This window comes from Centroberyx gerrardi, chromosome 20 (genome assembly GCF_048128805.1).
Source record: "Centroberyx gerrardi isolate f3 chromosome 20, fCenGer3.hap1.cur.20231027, whole genome shotgun sequence".
Classification (NCBI taxonomy): Eukaryota; Metazoa; Chordata; class Actinopteri; order Beryciformes; family Berycidae; genus Centroberyx; species Centroberyx gerrardi.
In genome coordinates, this window is record NC_136016.1 from 22,858,283 (window position 1) to 22,875,779 (window position 17,497).

At 43.3% G+C, this 17,497-nt stretch overlaps 1 protein-coding gene across 1 annotated transcript in view; it reads left to right on the plus strand.

Annotated features, from left to right (window-relative positions):
* heatr1 (HEAT repeat containing 1) overlaps window positions 1-17,497 on the plus strand; it is a 36,860-nt gene that overhangs the window by 5,054 nt on the left and 14,309 nt on the right. The window contains exons 7-31 of the mRNA XM_078290795.1: window positions 382-593; window positions 692-825; window positions 1,014-1,125; window positions 1,599-1,700; window positions 2,162-2,279; window positions 2,618-2,725; window positions 3,549-3,647; window positions 3,767-3,855; window positions 4,305-4,516; window positions 5,134-5,255; window positions 5,799-5,996; window positions 6,978-7,152; window positions 8,579-8,727; window positions 9,157-9,349; window positions 9,954-10,126; window positions 11,012-11,176; window positions 12,075-12,317; window positions 12,748-12,879; window positions 13,150-13,253; window positions 13,466-13,612; window positions 13,736-13,854; window positions 13,960-14,081; window positions 14,587-14,715; window positions 15,752-15,976; window positions 16,634-16,763. Of these exons, the coding sequence (XP_078146921.1) occupies window positions 382-593; window positions 692-825; window positions 1,014-1,125; window positions 1,599-1,700; window positions 2,162-2,279; window positions 2,618-2,725; window positions 3,549-3,647; window positions 3,767-3,855; window positions 4,305-4,516; window positions 5,134-5,255; window positions 5,799-5,996; window positions 6,978-7,152; window positions 8,579-8,727; window positions 9,157-9,349; window positions 9,954-10,126; window positions 11,012-11,176; window positions 12,075-12,317; window positions 12,748-12,879; window positions 13,150-13,253; window positions 13,466-13,612; window positions 13,736-13,854; window positions 13,960-14,081; window positions 14,587-14,715; window positions 15,752-15,976; window positions 16,634-16,763 (3,712 nt within the window). The remainder of the gene's footprint in view (window positions 1-381; window positions 594-691; window positions 826-1,013; window positions 1,126-1,598; window positions 1,701-2,161; window positions 2,280-2,617; window positions 2,726-3,548; window positions 3,648-3,766; window positions 3,856-4,304; window positions 4,517-5,133; window positions 5,256-5,798; window positions 5,997-6,977; window positions 7,153-8,578; window positions 8,728-9,156; window positions 9,350-9,953; window positions 10,127-11,011; window positions 11,177-12,074; window positions 12,318-12,747; window positions 12,880-13,149; window positions 13,254-13,465; window positions 13,613-13,735; window positions 13,855-13,959; window positions 14,082-14,586; window positions 14,716-15,751; window positions 15,977-16,633; window positions 16,764-17,497) is intronic.

Below are 17,497 nucleotides of genomic sequence, written 5' to 3' on the forward strand. Positions count from 1 at the left end.
AAGACATCAAAACTATGAAATAACACAGCGACCAAAACAGTGTTAAACAAATCAAAACTATCTTATATTTTAGATTCTTTAAAGTAGCCGCCCTTTGCCTTGATGGAAAGGCAAAAGGCTTTGGAAAGAAATTCATACATAGGATCAACTTCACTATTTATATTTGTCTAAGAAACTAATTTCAAGCATTTAAGCAGAAACCTTTAGATCAAAATGACTTTAAGAGAATGAAACACACAGAACATTCAGTCAGGTGGGTCCAAACTTTCGGCGGGCAGTGTATATATATTTTTTACCCCCATTCTTATGAATATAGGCCTATTTCCAACACAAATTCCCCTTTTCAGTTATTTTGATGACATGTCTCTCTGTCCGCTCCAGGGTCTGAAGTCGTCCGTGGCAGACTACAAGGCAGCCACCTACATGATCGTGTGCCAGCTGGCTGTGAAGGTGGTGATGGAGGCGAGTCTGGTCGACACGCTCGCCCTGCACATCAGCAAGTCCCTGCTCAGAGAGCCGGTCCTGGATAAAGAGGGGCTGGGCTGCCTCATCGTCCTGCTGCAGAACCAGAAGGAGGGAGCTGTCGGGCCCAGGTGGGTGCAGATCCGTGGAGAACAGATCAATCATATAATTAGTTTAGAGAGTGTGTTCAGATCGGAGGCTGCAGTCTGACCTACCTGTTCCTCCTCAGAGCCTGCAGTCGTCTGTGCTGCATGCCGTCTCTGGTTGCGACGCTGCAGCTCCTGGCGGCGCTGCATGACGTCGGCCCGCTGCTGCGCTACCTGCTGCCCCACCTGCTGCACGCCGCCTTCAGCAACACTTCTGGTAAGACACAGGGCCGCAGGATTTAGACACAAAGTCTTATTAAGATCTGTTTTGTTGTTGTTTAAATTTACAGTACACATGGACACATAAATCCACACTATCTGTTCTGGATACGCTCTGTGAACTGAACATTATAACGATTAACCGATTAAAACATCTAAAATAATCTCTTCCCTGTTGTTTTTTAGATGAGTTGGAGATGGAGGAGGCCGAGACTCCGGCTCCCAGTCACTGCAGAGTGTTGGAGTCGATCCTGCAGGCCGTTCCCCTCACCAAAGGCCTGGACAACACTGTGGCTCGGTAAACACACAGCCTTCACCCCAAAAAATATTAAGAAACATCAGATTTTTGAGTTTGAGTGAAGGACTATAGCCTGGTGGTTACAATAACTTACTTAATTTAAAGCCTTAAGAGGGATCAATGTCTTAAATACAGTTATTAGATGTCTTATTTTTAGCTAATGGGTGGTACTGTCGGTCGGTCGGTCTCTCTGTTCACCACTCTCTGGGTCACGTGGGCCACAGGAAGTTAGACTGCAGACTCTCAAGCAGGAGACCCGAGTTCGATTCTCAGCAGAGATTCTCCCACAAACTTCAACGTCGCAGGCTGTTAGACTCTTAGTCTTGTTTCACCATGCAGTGCAGGTTCCTTTTTGCTGTATGCAAATGTACACAGTAAACCGGACGGCCAGGGTGTATGATTATGATTTCCCCACGTTGCCTTCAGCGTATAGAAAAGTTATAGATGAGTGACCGGTGTTGTTGTTCCTGCAGTTTGCTGATAGATGAATATCTGAGTCAGAACCAGCTGACTGACGAACACGTCGCCGCCCTCAACCAGCGCCTGCTGCCTCTGGTGCGGCTGTTCGAGTCCAAGTGAGTCTGACTGAAATACCACGATGTTTCACATTTTAGGCATTCAGCTGATGCTCTTTTAATGTTTGGGAACCAGAAACTAGAAAAACTGTTCTGGCAAGAAAGGAGAGGAAGTGCTGGGAAAGATTGATTGGTCATTGAACAGCTAAATTGATTTATTTAAAGATTGGAGTATAATTTAATTTTCATATTTTTATACATTTTTTATATGCACACAAGACCGCAAATTACATATTTCCAAAGCAATCACGAAACTATCTTTCCATGGCTTTAAGCTGATTAGTCCCAGTATCAGTGTGCATGTAAACACACTCATTTTAAGTCACTCAGGTTAAGAGCATCAGCTAGGTGTCTAAAATGTAAAAACACACAGTATTGTGCATTACCACATGGTGTTATGAGACTAACTTGGTGTTTGTTAGTCTCTTGTGATGCTGAACAGTCACCTGGTCTCCCTGCAGGTACTGCACAGCTCTGGAGGCTGCAGTCGCAGCTCATGTCGGCGACGTCAGCAACACAAAACAGAAGCAGCTCTTCCACCAGTTCCTCTCTCTGTCCATGAGCAGCGGAAAATACCAGGTACGTACGAGAGGAGATAGAGTGTGTGTGTGTGTGTGTGTGTGTGTGTGTGTGTGTGTGTGTGTGTGTGTGTGTGTAGAGCAGAGTAAGGAAAATAACTCCTCAAACTGAGATGTTGGAATAGAGAAAGACCATGTTTAATGAAAGGCCGTGTGCTCAGGTGAAACGGTGCAAAATCTTTTCATGCTGCCTCATCATGAGCGCTCGCACAAAAGCACCAGGCAGAAAATACAAAATAAATGCCAAAAACGGAAGCAAACAGAATAAAATCAATGTCAAAAACGACAGAAAAGATAAAGACAGAAACGTGACTTGATCTGTGTCATGTCCGTCTGCAGATCCTGGGCGACTCGGGCACCTCCCTGCTGCTCAGTCTGAATCACCCGCTGCCCTCCGTCCGCAGCCTGGCTGTGGAGCATCTGATGGGCCTCATCTCCTCCGGACAGGTACGTCAGCAGATCTGTTGTTTTTGGTGTTTTCTTTCTTTCTGCAGTCACATTTCTGTTAGCTTTCACATGAAAAACAACAATCAGTCCAGTAACAGCATGTAATCAGTTCCTTAGGGCCAAATCTTCCTCTTCACATTTAAAGTTCAGGAGCATAACTGACCACACAACCAGATAATTTACAGCAAAGAGTGCAGAAAAGTCCATCATGCGTAGGTGAAGGGACTGGAATCAGATTTGTTTTGACTGTCTAACCTGCAGGATGACAGGTGACCAAAACTTCAATAAACGAGCTACTTGTGAGTCATGTGACTTTTGTTTATAAGCCCCTCGCTTGCAATTGGCCTAAACAAACCAAATACAAAAACTAGGGATGCACCGATACCGATACCAGGCTAAAATGGAATATCGGTATCGGAGATTTTACCCAAGACTAAAATCTGATACCGAAAGCCATGAGTAACATGTAAGAAATCAAAGCAAACTGTCTTGATTTTATACATTTGTGGCACATAGAAGCCTGTATTTCTCAAACAGTGGGAAAAACAAGGATTTTATCTCAATAATTTTGTCCATTGACCCCAAACTAAGGAAGTCAGCCTGCACTGTTCAGTAAAAGTAATGGATCGGATCGGTACTCAGTATCGGCCGATACTTAAACTTTCATACTCGTAATCGGTATCGGCATTGAAAAAGTGGCATCGATGCATCCCTAACAAAAACACAACAAAGTCCACTGTTCCTCCATGGTTCAGACCAAAGAAAACCAACTGTAGGTGTGACTGCAGCCTCTTTCTCACTGTAGCGTCTCTGTCTGTAACAGCAGGAGAGTCTGGACGAGGCGTTCCTGAAGGAGGCGGTGATGGAGCGGCTGAGGGACGACGTGCCGGAGGTCGTGGCTGCCGCCCTCAGAGCCCTGGAGGTCAGCTGGGTTTCAGATGGTTTGACTCCAAAACCACCTGGGAAACATCTCATTCACATTCTCCCTACCTTTGAACTCTTGCTCAGTGATATTCTGTTGTTGTTGTTGTTGTTGTTTAGGTCTTCATGGATCGTCTGGATCCAGAAGACATTGTCTCCTGTTTGCTGTCACTGCTGCAGAGAACAGACATTTCTCTGGCTGATCAGTGGTCAGTAGAGCTCACACACACACACACACACACACACACACACACACACACACACATATCTGCATTACATAAAAATATATGTATTCACCCATGACTGATAATGACATCACATCAGTTGCATCGTTGTCATGACTTTGATAACACCCAGATGTTTCTCCTCCGTTCTTTTATTCTATTGGTTATTCTTTTTTATTTGTTTCTTTTTTTACTTCTTGCTTACTATTCATAAAATTATTAGTATTATCATTATTATTATTATTTACAATTTAAGATTTATTATTTCATGTCTGATTATTTTTTATTTGTTATTAATTCGATTTCTTAGACTATAGATTATTATTATTCATTTATTCTATAGTAATAATTGGTGGTAGTAGTAGTAATAATAATAGTAGTAATATTATTGTAAATGCATCTATATAATACTGTGTGTCCTGTCTTGTCTGCAGGCTGGCGGTGCTGCAGGAAGCGGTGCGGCTCCTGTCTGACCCCCGCCTGGTGAAGGGGGGGGCGGAGCTTATTGAGAGGGCGGGCTGGACGCTGCTGCCCCTCCTGGTGGTCAGCTCCGCCCGGCCGGACTCCGCCCCGCTGCAGCTGGCCTGCTGCGTCGCCCGCTGCGCCGTCCTCACCCAGCACCCGCTCACCCTGGACTGGGCTCAAGGTGACGGGACAAAACTATTCACAACCTTTTAGTGTCAGGAAGGAAAGTTTGTAGTTCAGTTTTCACAGTGAAATGTCTTGAATGATATTATCTTAACTCACAGCTTAAAGAGGTCTTGAAATACATTTAGCATTTCAAGTGTTAAATCAGAGTTCAGCACAGTCATGCAAACATATATTATATGTCTGTGTTTTTTTTCATGTTCATTAGCATCAAAAGGCCTTAAAACCTTTTAATTTAAGTTGATGAAACTTGCAAACAGCCTGTTTTAGTTTTGTTTATTTGTAAAAACACTGGAAAAGTGAGTAAAATGTTGAAGTAAACTGTACAGCAGTTTACAGAAATTTACTTTCAAATCATTCAGAAATCAGATTCACCATAGATGCTTACTCTGCTTACATTTGACATTTTCCATACCATTAACTGACACTCTTATTCAGATTGGCATACACTGAGTGCAGCAGTAGAATAAGCTTAAATTCCTACATAACATGACAGTGAACATTACATGTGAATCAAGATTACTCTAGGAGCATAATACATTGAACTGGGAATAGGTCTGTGTGTGAGAGTAGACCTGGAAGTGAATTAACATCAGAATGTTTTTTGCCCCACAGAGCTGGAGAAAGTGCTGAAGCGAAGCTCTGAACCCGACTTCTTAGGTTTGGCCAACCAGCGTCTCGTCTCCACTCTGACCAAGAACCTGGCCAACATGGAGCATTTCTCCAGACGGGACGCTGTGAGTCTCCTTCCTGGTCTTTATTTCCCTCTGTCAGCCAGGCTGGCAACCAACACAAGTCTACAGAACACTTCAGTCATGGTTACAGCGAGGACAGAGATTCTCTGTTTGGCAGACAGACTTTGTAAAGTCCTTCGGTTTCTAGATGCTCCCTGGAAACAGTAATCAAATCTGTAGAAAACTGAGATACTAGCTCTTAAGATTGAAAACCTCCAGTTAGAAAACAGTAAACTCTTGAGCTGTATGCACAAAGTCCAAGGCTCTCTACATCCAGTAAGGAGGGAAGAGACTAAAAGCTTGAAATTTAAGAAGTCTTTATTGTCATGGCCTAGAGCCAACACGCTTTGACCATAAGGTCTTCTGGCACCCTGTTGGGTTCAGATGTTTGGAGTGAGCGCACTATTTTGGAAAACTCCATCCCTATTCGTACCCTTCAAGCCATTCCAATTGTGTTTCACTTATGATATGAAAGCAGCAAAACATAGAGCTCAAAGATGGCTTTTCCAAAAATATCCCTCTCACCTCTCCTCCCCCTCCCCTCAGCTGGAGAAGCTGGCCCAGTCGGTGGAGCAGCAGCGGGGCTCCGGTCTGAGGGAGCGGGCGTCCTTCCTGGTGCTGACCCAGACTCTGCTGCAGGGCCTGGGGGAGCTGAGCGAGACCCAGCACCTCCTCACCGCCCAGAGGCTCTACACGCTGCTGGAGCGCCCCCTGCTGGAGCTCAGCAGGGACGACGACGCCCAGGTGAGAGACGGAACATTAAAGTCCCAATGAAACTGCATTCTGAGAGCCTCCTGCTTCCTTAATGTGATGTATTTCCTGTTGAAACAGGATGTTGGCGCGGGGTATAACACAGGGAGAGATCAGGCAGTTTTATTTGACAGGAGGGACAGAGGGGCGGGACTGTGAAAATCTGTGAAGATTTTATTGGTTGGAATTTTTATTTACGCCTCCTGGTACACAATGAAGTCACCACTAAAGATGTTCTGTTTTCCAGGAAGTAGAAGTAATGGGATTTTAATATGATAATACAAGAAAATAAAATTTGGGTCTCTTTTTTTTTGGCATAAATTGACAAATAGGTGTATGGTGTGATAGCTAGATTGAGCTAAAAAGGCGAAAAAGTCATTTTTAATTTCAGTGCAACTTTAAGGAATCCAATTACAATTCAACAAGGTAATTTTGTGAGGTTCAAAATGTAATGTATAAGAAAAACACTGCATCATTTACCATACAAACATCAATTGGTCAAATAATAGTGCTGAAACAACATTGTGCCGTTAAAAACAGAACTGAATACAATAGAAAAGGTACAACTTTATTGTCCAAGTAAGGAGAATTGTCCTTAGCTTCGTCTAAACTGTCACTCACTGGGTTTGTAATGATAATTTGTAAATATGATGTGCAGTAAGTCAGGTCAAATTTATTTAAAGTGCAATATCACACCATGCAATGAAACAATAAAAGAATCAGTGAATGATATAAAAGTTAAATAATATAAAGCCACAAAAATAATACAGTGCAAAATAATATTCAATGCAGTGTCAACACAGGCAGAAAAGTATTTGCCAATAAAATATCATATTAGTTGTCTTTATATTAAAACCAGATGAAGCAAAGTGTTTCTCTCTCTTGTTTTCCTCTCACTGTATCCCAAAGCCTCAGAATATTATTGTAAGTAAGTAAAGTTTATTTATATATTGTCTTGTCTGTGTGGTTTAACAGGACGCTGAGGGGCGAGTCGTTGCTCCCGCCTCCTTCTCCGAGGCCCTGACTCTTTACCTCCACACAGCGGGGGGGAAACCGGGGGAGAGACCGGACAGAGAGTACAGCCTCGCCCTGATCTCACTGCTGAGAGGATTCATCTCCTCTCTCAAGTGTCATGACACGTCCTTCAAAGGTAATTATGCGTCTGTGTATAGATCTAACATGGTCTTTTTCTAAATCATGTTTTTGATAAATTGGGTAGTTCTTATGCCACCAGTAGTGTGTACTAAAATTATGATATGTAGATGATGAACACGTTTAACAGACAGTTGTATTTGGGGAACACGTGATGAACAGTTGGATTTAGGGAACACGCTTGACAGACAGTTAGATTTAGGGAACACGCTTGACAAACAGTTAGATTTAGGGAACACGCTTGACAAACAGTTAGATTTAGGGAACACGCTTGACAGACAGTTAGATTTAGGGAACACGCTTGACAAACAGTTGGATTTAGGGAACACGCTTGACAAACAGTTGGATTTAGGGAACAAGCTTGACGAACAGTTAGATTTAGGGAACACGCTTGACGAACAGTTAGATTTAGGGAACACGCTTGACAAACAGTTGGATTTAGGGAACACGCTTGACAGACAGTTAGATTTAGGGAACACGCTTGACAAACAGTTGGATTTAGGGAACACGCTTGACAAACAGTTGGATTTAGGGAACACGCTTGACGAACAGTTGGATTTAGGGAACACGCTTGACAGACAGTTAGATTTAGGGAACACGCTTGACAAACAGTTAGATTTAGGGAACACGCTTGACAGACAGTTAGATTTAGGGAACACGCTTGACAAACAGTTGGATTTAGGGAACACGCTTGACAAACAGTTGGATTTAGGGAACAAGCTTGACGAACAGTTAGATTTAGGGAACACGCTTGACGAACAGTTAGATTTAGGGAACACGCTTGACAAACAGTTGGATTTAGGGAACACGCTTGACAGACAGTTAGATTTAGGGAACACGCTTGACAAACAGTTGGATTTAGGGAACACGCTTGACAAACAGTTGGATTTAGGGAACACGCTTGACGAACAGTTGGATTTAGGGAACACGCTTGACGAACAGTTAGATTTAGGGAACACGCTTGACGAACAGTTAGATTTAGGGAACACGCTTGACAAACAGTTGGATTTAGGGAACAAGCTTGACGAACAGTTAGATTTAGGGAACACGCTTGACAAACAGTTAGATTTAGGGAACACGCTTGACGAACAATTAGATTTAGGGAACAAGCTTGACGAACAGTTAGATTTAGGGAACACGCTTGACAAACAGTTGGATTTAGGGAACACGCTTGACGAACAGTTAGATTTAGGGAACACGCTTGACGAACAGTTAGATTTAGGGAACACGCTTGACGAACAGTTAGATTTAGGGAACAAGCTTGACGAACAGTTAGATTTAGGGAACACGCTTGACGAACAGTTAGATTTAGGGAACACGCTTGACAAACAGTTAGATTTAGGGAACATGCTTGATGAACTGTTGGATTTTGGGAACACTAACCAAACCAGCTAACCAAACTGTGTGTGTTTTGTGTCCGTCAGGCGAGGTGTGGTGGAACCCGGAGAAGCTGGACACCAACACCTGCTGTTACCTGGGTCTGATCTGCCGCCTCTTCCATGTCATCATCAACGGCGCCAGCCAGGGAGCGACGGCCAGCAGCTTCAGAGAGCTGATGAAACTGCTGTTCCAGGTGCTTTTATTCATCTCCTGTTGACCGTTTTTGGTTTTAAGATGATTCATTCGCATGTTTGATACAGAGCCTTCTGCTAAGAGGGGTGTGTGCCAGGTTGTGAGCGGTGTGTGAATTCAGTGTTTTCTATAATTATCTTATGTAATGTCTGTGTTTTTTTATGTTTCTGTGCTTGTAATGACATACACACAGTGCAGGGAACTGACATTTTTGTGTACAAGGACAAATTTGCTAGCACACATTGGCTAGTAAATCCTGCCACCCACTTTCACGATTTTATCAGCCAAGAATAGAATAGAAACAATCCTCCAAATGATAAATGATAAAGAACATTCACACACCAAAATCATAAATTTCAAGCATTTGGTCATCTCATTTTACTAGCGGTTCCCAGAACGACCTTTTTCTCTCCTGTCCGTCCCATCCCAGGTTCACCTGAAGGAGCCGGCGGCGCTCTTCAAGTTCCTGTGTGTGCTGTGGGGCTACAGCAGCAACCAGGGAGACCAGCTGGACGTGAAGGTCGGCGCCATCCTGCAGACCCAGGCTCTGTATGTGGGCAGAGCGCTGCTCAGCGCCCAGCCGGCCGGCTCGCTGGCTGAGCTGGCATCAGACAAGTCACCAGGTGAGAAGAGAGAAAAAAAATATATATACAGTATATTAGTGGATTTTTGGATTAAAGGGATGGGGGGATGTGATATTGGGGGATAATTTAAGGATTTTTGTGTTGTAATTATTATTCAGCGGTGCACATTATTCCTTGTTTTTAAAATAAAAAGATAACGCAAAAAAAGTTTGTGGCTTAGAGAAAAATAAAACAAGGCTTCAAACATTTTTGAAAATGTAGCACACTAATCATTTGCTAATCATTTCCAAAAATTTTAAGTAAGTAGTTAAGTGTTTAACCTGGAGACTAACAAAATGTCAACTAAAGTAATCAAAAACCATTGATTCAATATTAATGATTAATTGATGTATTAGCATGTCATTAATTAATGAGTAATTAATTCCATGCAGTAATTAATGATGTAATGAATTAATTACCAATTGCTTGTTGGTTAATGTTAAAAAATTAATATATTATATAATGATTAATTCACCATTTATTAGTTACGGTTATTATTATAAAATATTATACAAAAGTGGGATTCCCTTGTGACAAAATAGCCTAGAAGAGCAGAAACTAAACTGTGTGTGTGTGTGTGTGTGTGTGTGTGTGTGTGTGTCAGTGGTCCCCTCCCTGCTCGGCTGTCTCAGCTCTCCGGTCCGTGAGGTCAGGAGGGCGGGGCTCGGCGCTCTGCAGAGCCTATCAGGAGCCGACGCCGCTCCCTTCCAGCCAATCATAGAGCGGCTTCTAAAGAACACAGAGGAGATCATCGCTGACCCTTCCTACATCAGCCAGGTGAGACACACACACACTGTCTACCTCTCTTACTCAGTTATATGTACTTCAACACATCTGTAGCTACACTACAGAGGGAATATCAAGCAAGTCATGATGAACAAGACGGTTAAAAGAACCTGGACACTGATCCTAGATCTGCTCCAAAGGGACTGATAAATGCAATCCTGCAGCTGAAAGTGTCCCAATTCGGATTTTTGTGACTCAGATTTGATGTTTTCTAATCAGTGTGAACTAGGCTAAGGTCAGTATTCGGTAATATACCGCAGAAAATATCACGATTCACGAAATATTGCAATATCAATATGCTTGAGGAACAGTTGGATATTATTATTATTATTATTATTATTATATAAATAGCCTAGAAATTTGACGTAATTTAGAAGAAATAAAATAAATAAATAGAAAAAATTAAAAAAATTGGATCCAGTTTTTCCAATTTGTCAGCATTGTCATGATAATCAGTAAATCTTACATCATTCACTTGAGACAGATGTTATAATTTTGGCTCCATGGCAGCTTGGCTGAGCAGCGTTGGCATGAAGGACAAGAAGACAAAACAATGGAAAGAAAGACAAATAGTAACTTGATTGGTATTTGAGAAGACGCCAAAAATTCAGTCAAAACTTAACTGTAACCACAATGTGTTTTAAAACAAGCAGGAGACACAACAAAACTAAAACGTATTTTGTTATTGTTCCTCTGAGTGTCTTTTCAACATTGCTGTCAGTTCATATCGGTATAGAATATGCGTTACATCCTAGAATACATATGAACAGTCATCCAAGACAGAGAGCAGCAGTTTGGAATTAAACACGAAGCCCTGCAGTGTGAACGTAGCGACAGTGTGTGTGTGGTTGTTGACTGTCTCGGTCCGGTCCTCAGGCTCTGGGCGTCCTGCAGGAGGAGTGTGTGTCGGGGAAAGGGAAGACGCAGCAGAAGAAGCTGCAGGCGTCGATGGAGCAGCTGCTGCAGAGCGTCCAGGCGCCCGGCTGCCCCTCCTACACCGCCAACACCCTGCTGCGAGCGCTGGGACAGGTCAACGGAGAGGTGAGGGGGGCGGGGGGGGGGGGGGGGGGCATCTGGGGTGGGACATGTGGGGGGTGGGACATGTGGGGAGGACATGTGGGGAGGACATGTGGGGGGCATCATGGTGGCTCAGATGGTTAAGGAACATAACATGTACCTGCAACATCCTAGGTTTGGGTCCAGCCTCGGACCATGTCATCCCCCTCTCTCCTTCACATCTTTCTTCACTGTAAACTATCCAATAAATCAGAAATACCATAAAAATAATACAGATATATATATTTTTTTTCTAAGTGAGACGTTATGCAGCTTAGAGTTCATGGCTTCTGTGCAATAAATCAGAAATACTATTAAGATTATATTTAAAAACAAAAAAAAGTGGGACAGCTTAGAGACAGGTTTTGCTCACATTGAAGCTAGAGCTGCACAATTACAAATGTGTATCGCGACTTTAATTTCCACATTTGATAATGGTAGATTATCGGCATACTAGCAATTTTAAAACCTTTTTCTTTCCTTTTTTAGAATGTCCACTGTAGTTTAAAAATAGACAAGATGTTGACATAAGATGCCAAAAGTGCAGTAAAATAACTGTATCACAAAGACTAATAATTGTGAATAATTGTGATCACAATATCTATATATAACTAAATTTTATTAATACATTTTATTTATTATATTTATTTTATTTGGCAGTTTTATTTCATTTCAGCCATAATCGTGCAGCCCTAACTGAAGCTACATGCTGCCGTGTTTTCTTTTTTCTACTCAGTTTCAGTCAAATTTCATTTCAACTGTTTTTCACTCTGTATGTTCAGGCTGCAGGAGTAGTATCATGCTGTTTAATTCAGATACATTCTAATATTTATTGTTAAAATCTCACTGACCAAACTGTCTCCTTCACCTCACCCCCCTGCAGTCCGTCCTGTCGGCCCTGCTGCCGGTCCTGGAGTGGCTCCTGGAGCAGAGCGGACCCGAAACCCCCACTCTGCTGCGCAACGAGGCCCAGCTGATGCAGCTGGTCCTGGGGAAGTACAACGAGGCGTCGGCCCCTCTCCTGGTGAAGAACCGGTCCTGTCTGGATCTGCTGCTCCGGGCGCTCAGGACCTCGGCCCAGCCCTACCCCGACATCCCCAGCTTCCAGATCATGGCTCTGGAGCAGGTCGGACTTCACCAGCAGCTCTGAGATTTTGCTTCATTTAATTTAGATTAAAAGCACATAGATAAAAACTATTGATTTGTGCAGTTGAGATAAAAAAAACTAGGGGATTTGAAAAACATCCCACCTCTAAAAAAATAAAAAAAGAGGGAAACAAAAAATCAAGATGACAAAGACACAACCGAACTGGATAACAGAATTTAAAGTGACAACAAAACACATTTAGATTTAGATTTCTGTTGCCAAAGAGTTGAGGACCTCCAATATGGCCGCCAGAGGGTGTGTTACTTCACCTGAAAGTTTTAACACACTTTATTAAAATTGTAACATTATGGTGACAAGTTTGATTCCTAGAATAACAGGTTAGGCTCCTGAAACTCTTAAAACAAAGTGATTTGAATGAAGCTCCCCCTGACCGTCCCTCTGTCTGCAGATCACCAAGCCGTTCTTCTCGGCCCTCGGAGACGAGAAGATCCAGCAGCAGCTGCTGGGAGTGATGTTCGACCTGCTGGTGGAGAGCAGGAACCCTCTGGTTGCCAACACCATCAGCAGCGTCTTCAAAGCGGTGAGAGAACGTGCCTCACCGGCCGAAACCGCACAGTGGCATTTATTTTCCTGAGGGATGTTTAGTTTACAGCACAGAATAAAAAAGTGCATGTGAGACGCAGTAGCAGAAAACAACATTCAACCTTTGAAACATTCAACACATTTAACACTTGAAACCAGTGAAATGAAAAATCACTTTTAGCTAATTTTCCACGCCATAATATACACCTATTTAGCAATTAATGCCAAAAAATGTACAAAATTCAAACATTTTCTTGTATTTTTACAGATTGCAGTAGATGGGCAGCTGGTGGCCAACGAGCTCGCCCCTCCAGAAAAGCCGAAAGTCACGGTGACGGTGCAGCAGACCCGCAGGAGCAAGATGCTGCAGAGGTGAGACTCAGTTTACAGTCTGTTACAACATCTGCTGGTTCTCTCTGAAGGCGTTGGATTCCTTTACTTACAGAGGTTAGAGAAGTCGGCTTGTGACTGAACGAGAAACACTCTTGGCCCTCGACAGTTGGATTCAAGCTGTACATTAGGAACCAAAAACAGAGCTTTTATCTATTGAATTTTTATGTATTACCAATCTGTCCCTTCATTAGGAAAGCTCAGGAGAGCGGGGAGGCGGGGCCAGAGGAGGGCGCCGTGCCGTGGCAGAGGGTCACTCTGATCCTGGAGCTGCTGCAGCACAAGAAGAAGCTGAAGAGAGCCCAGATGTTGGTGCCGGCTCTGTTCTCCCTGCTCAACAGGTAAAACTCAGCCTCAGCACCTAACACCTTGACGATGTAGCGCAGCCTGCCTATCTTCCACTCGGGAGAAACCAAAGCAGATGTCTGTTGTGTGACCTAACTGCTGTGGCGTCTCCGCCTCAGGAGCCTGGAGCCCGGTGCGGCGGAGCAGGGGAACATGGAGTACACCAAGCAGCTTCTGCTCAGCTGTCTGCTCAACGTCTGCCAGAAGCTGTCTCCTGATGGAGGACCAGTCGCTGCAGGTGGGTGGAGGGAGGAGCGGAGGTTGAGTGACGTCGTGCTGCCATGTTGGAGGAGCGAACAACAAAAGGAGAGATTGTAACTTCATCGTTTTTTTTTCTTCCCAGACGTCCTGGATGAAGATAAGTTCAACGTGGAGTTGGTGGTTCAGTGTGTCAGGGTTTCGGAGATGCCCCAGACTCACCATCATGCCCTGCTGCTGCTGGGAGCCGTGGCTGGCATCTTCCCCGTGAGTGGTTTAGTATGAACAGGGTTTCCACGGGTCCTTAAAAAGTCTTAAAAGTCTTAAAATCCAATAATCTGAATTTTAGGCCTTAAAATGTAAATGTAAACAATGGGGCAATGACATGGGGCACAAATCATCTGGTTTAAGGATGGTGTCTTTAACCACTAGTCCATCCTGCTGCCCCAATATTTATTGTTATATATTTATTTATTTATTGTTAAAAATGCTCATATCCTTCGTACTTTTTTTGCCAGTATGGACGTGAAATAGGTCTTAAATTGCATTCATAATGGTCTTAAAAAGGTCTTAAAAAGTCTTAAATTTAACTTGTTGAAACCTGCAGAAACCCTGTATGAAGTAATACTGCTTTTTGTTACATTTAGTTCATTTGCACAGGGATGAAAAAGCTATAAAACAACATCTCACCTCAAAACAAAAGACACAAATGACAAAAATCAAGATAACTAACCTGACTCTGAACTGACCGGTGCCTCCTCCTCTCCTCCAGGAGAAAGTCCTGCACAACATCATGCCCATCTTCACCTTCATGGGAGCCAGCATCATGCGGCTGGACGACGCCTACAGCTTCCAGGTCATCAACAAGACCGTCCAGACCGTCATACCTGCCCTGATCCAGGTGAGAGGAACACCATGAGCCCATGAACACATGAAACCCGTAAAATTGCGGTAAAGTAAGGAGTTTCTGTTGTTCACACAAGACATGCCTTTCTGCTTTTTTAATGTAATGCTGCCATTTATTTTCCTCATTGTTGCTTTTTAGTAGTTTTCATTCTGCTCTCCGCTGCTCAACTGACTGTTTTATCTCTTCATCTCTCTCTCTTTGCCTCTCTCTCTCCCCTCTATCCCTCTGTTATCCCCATCTTTTCCTCTTTTCTCTCTCTTTCTTTGTGTCTCTCAACTGACTGTTTTATTTCTTCATCTCTCTCTCTTTGCCTCTCTCTATCCCTCTGTCATCCCCATCTTTCCCTCTTTTCTCTCTCTCTCTCTGTCTCTCTCTCAACTGACTGTTTTATTTTTTCATCTCTCTCTCTTTGCCTCTCTCCCCTCTATCCCTCTGTCATCCCCATCTTTTCCTCTTTTCTCTCTCTCTTTGTCTCTCTCTCAACTGACTGTTTTATTTTTTCATCTCTCTCTCTTTGCCTCTCTCCCCTCTATCCCTCTGTCATCCCCATCTTTTCCTCTTTTCTCTCTCTCTTTGTCTCTCTCAACTGACTGTTTTATCTCTTCATCTCTCTCTCTTTGCCTCTCTCTATCCCTCTGTCATCCCCATCTTTCCCTCTTTTCTCTCTCTCTCTCTTTGTCTCTCTCTCAACTGACTGTTTTATTTCTTCATCTCTCTCTCTTTGCCTCTCTCCCCTCTATCCCTCTGTCATCCTCATCTTTTCCTCTTTTCTCTCTCTCTCTTTGCCTCTCTCTCTCCCCTCTATCCCTCTGTCATCCCATCTTTTCCTCTTTTCTCTCTCTCTCTCTTTGTCTCTCTCTCAACTGACTGTTTTATTTCTTCATCTCTCTCTCTTTGCCTCTCTCTCTCCCCTCTATCCCTCTGTCATCCCCATCTTTTCCTCTTTTCTCTCTCTCTCTTTGTCTCTCTCTCTCTCTCTCTCTCTCCCTCTACCCCCCCCCTCCTCCATCTCTCCATCTGTCTCTCTCAGGCTCATGACCTGGGTGCGGGCGGGTCTTCGGGTCACGTGGACGCCGTGGTGACGAGGATCGTGCACGTGTTCGCCGACGCGCTGCCTCACGTGCCGGAGCACCGCCGCCTGCCCATCCTCGCCCAGCTGCTGAGCACGCTGGGCCCCGCCCGCTTCCTCTGGGTCCTAATGCTGCTCCTGTTCAAGCAGCACGCCACGCAGACCGCCAGCTCCGCCAGCGAGAAGGCAAGACCCCGCTTCCCCTTTAGGATCTGACTGATACGGGTTTTTGAAGACTGATATTGATATTTTTGCTTTGAAGCTGCTGATAGCTGTCTTTAAAGTCTTTGTAGTCTTTTAGTTTCCCATTTTCATGCCAAAAATACTAAAAAATGTAGAAGTATTGAGTGTTTTCCCCAGATTTTGAATCTTGGCAGAATGGAAAAACCTCTGAAACAGTATCAACATACTGATGCAATACACAAGTAATCAATTTAGGTTAAGGGCTTCTCATAGACAACTAGAGTAGTATTGATCAATTATTTATTGAATATGGAGTCAAACAAACTGCGTCATTCCCATCATATTAGACGTGGACAGCAATGAATGGCCAATAACTTATTTTTAATAATAAAAGGCCAATTTCTACTCGATATATCGGCAAACCAATATTTTTATTTATATTTTTATTATATATTTGTGAGGAAAATATTTTTCAACAGTCCCCCTAAATGTTGTTCTGTGCTGCTATACAGAACCCCTTCTTTACAAAGCAAAGGGGCTTCGTTTAACCACTGTGAAGTAAACTAAAGTTTTCATCGGTTCTAATACGTGTGTGTGTGTGTATATATGTGTGTGTGTGTGTGTGTGTGTGTGTGTGTGTGTGTGTGTGTGTGGTCACAGGATGCAGCTCTAGAGAGAGACGTGGACTTCTGGATCTCTCTCTGCTGTCAGTTCGAAGTGTCGGAGCAGCTCACCTCGCTCATCAGGATCCTGCAGTATCTGCTGCAGCTGCCGCAGGACCGAGACGAGGGTGAGGACAGCTGCAGCCTTCATGTTGGGTCGCTTCATGTTTACACTTAAGCGTGTTTTTAACCCAGCACCAGGACAGAAAACATAACATTATTATCCACCGGCCACAGTGGCTGATGGATTCCAAAATATACAAACCACTTAAACTATTTTACCAGCCAAATCTGATTTAAAGAATGCAAAAGGTCCTACTGATGATGGCTGAATACTTGACAAAGTGGCTGGGAGAGTAGACAAACTGAGTTATTGCCAAAATTAAGGGGTATTTGGCTGGTAGGTAGTTGGGGTTAATTTCCCACCCTATGCTGCACTAACACATTTATAGTCAAAAGGATTATTGGTTTATAAAGGCTAGTTCTGTTAAAGACGACACCGCTGAGCTGTAAAATTCCTGATCCTGTAGTGGAAACAGTAACTAACACTGTATGAACACCAAGGTCCCCACGAGTCCTTGAAATCCTTGAAAGTTTGTGAATTTGAGAAAAAAAAATCAAGGCCTTGAAAGTTTTTTAAAATAGACATAAATAGACATGGGTCATTGAAAGCTTGAATTTAGAGAAGTTGTTGAGAAGTGTTCACACATTCAAGCCTCTCTCTCTTTTTAATTGTTGTCTGTGAGCTTCTGTAAAGCTGCTAGTTCTCATTATAAAAGTTCTCAGTGTTGTAACTGTAATTAACCTTGATCCGTGTCTCAAACTATGCCGTGTTGGGTCCTTGAATTTGAGGGAATTGGGC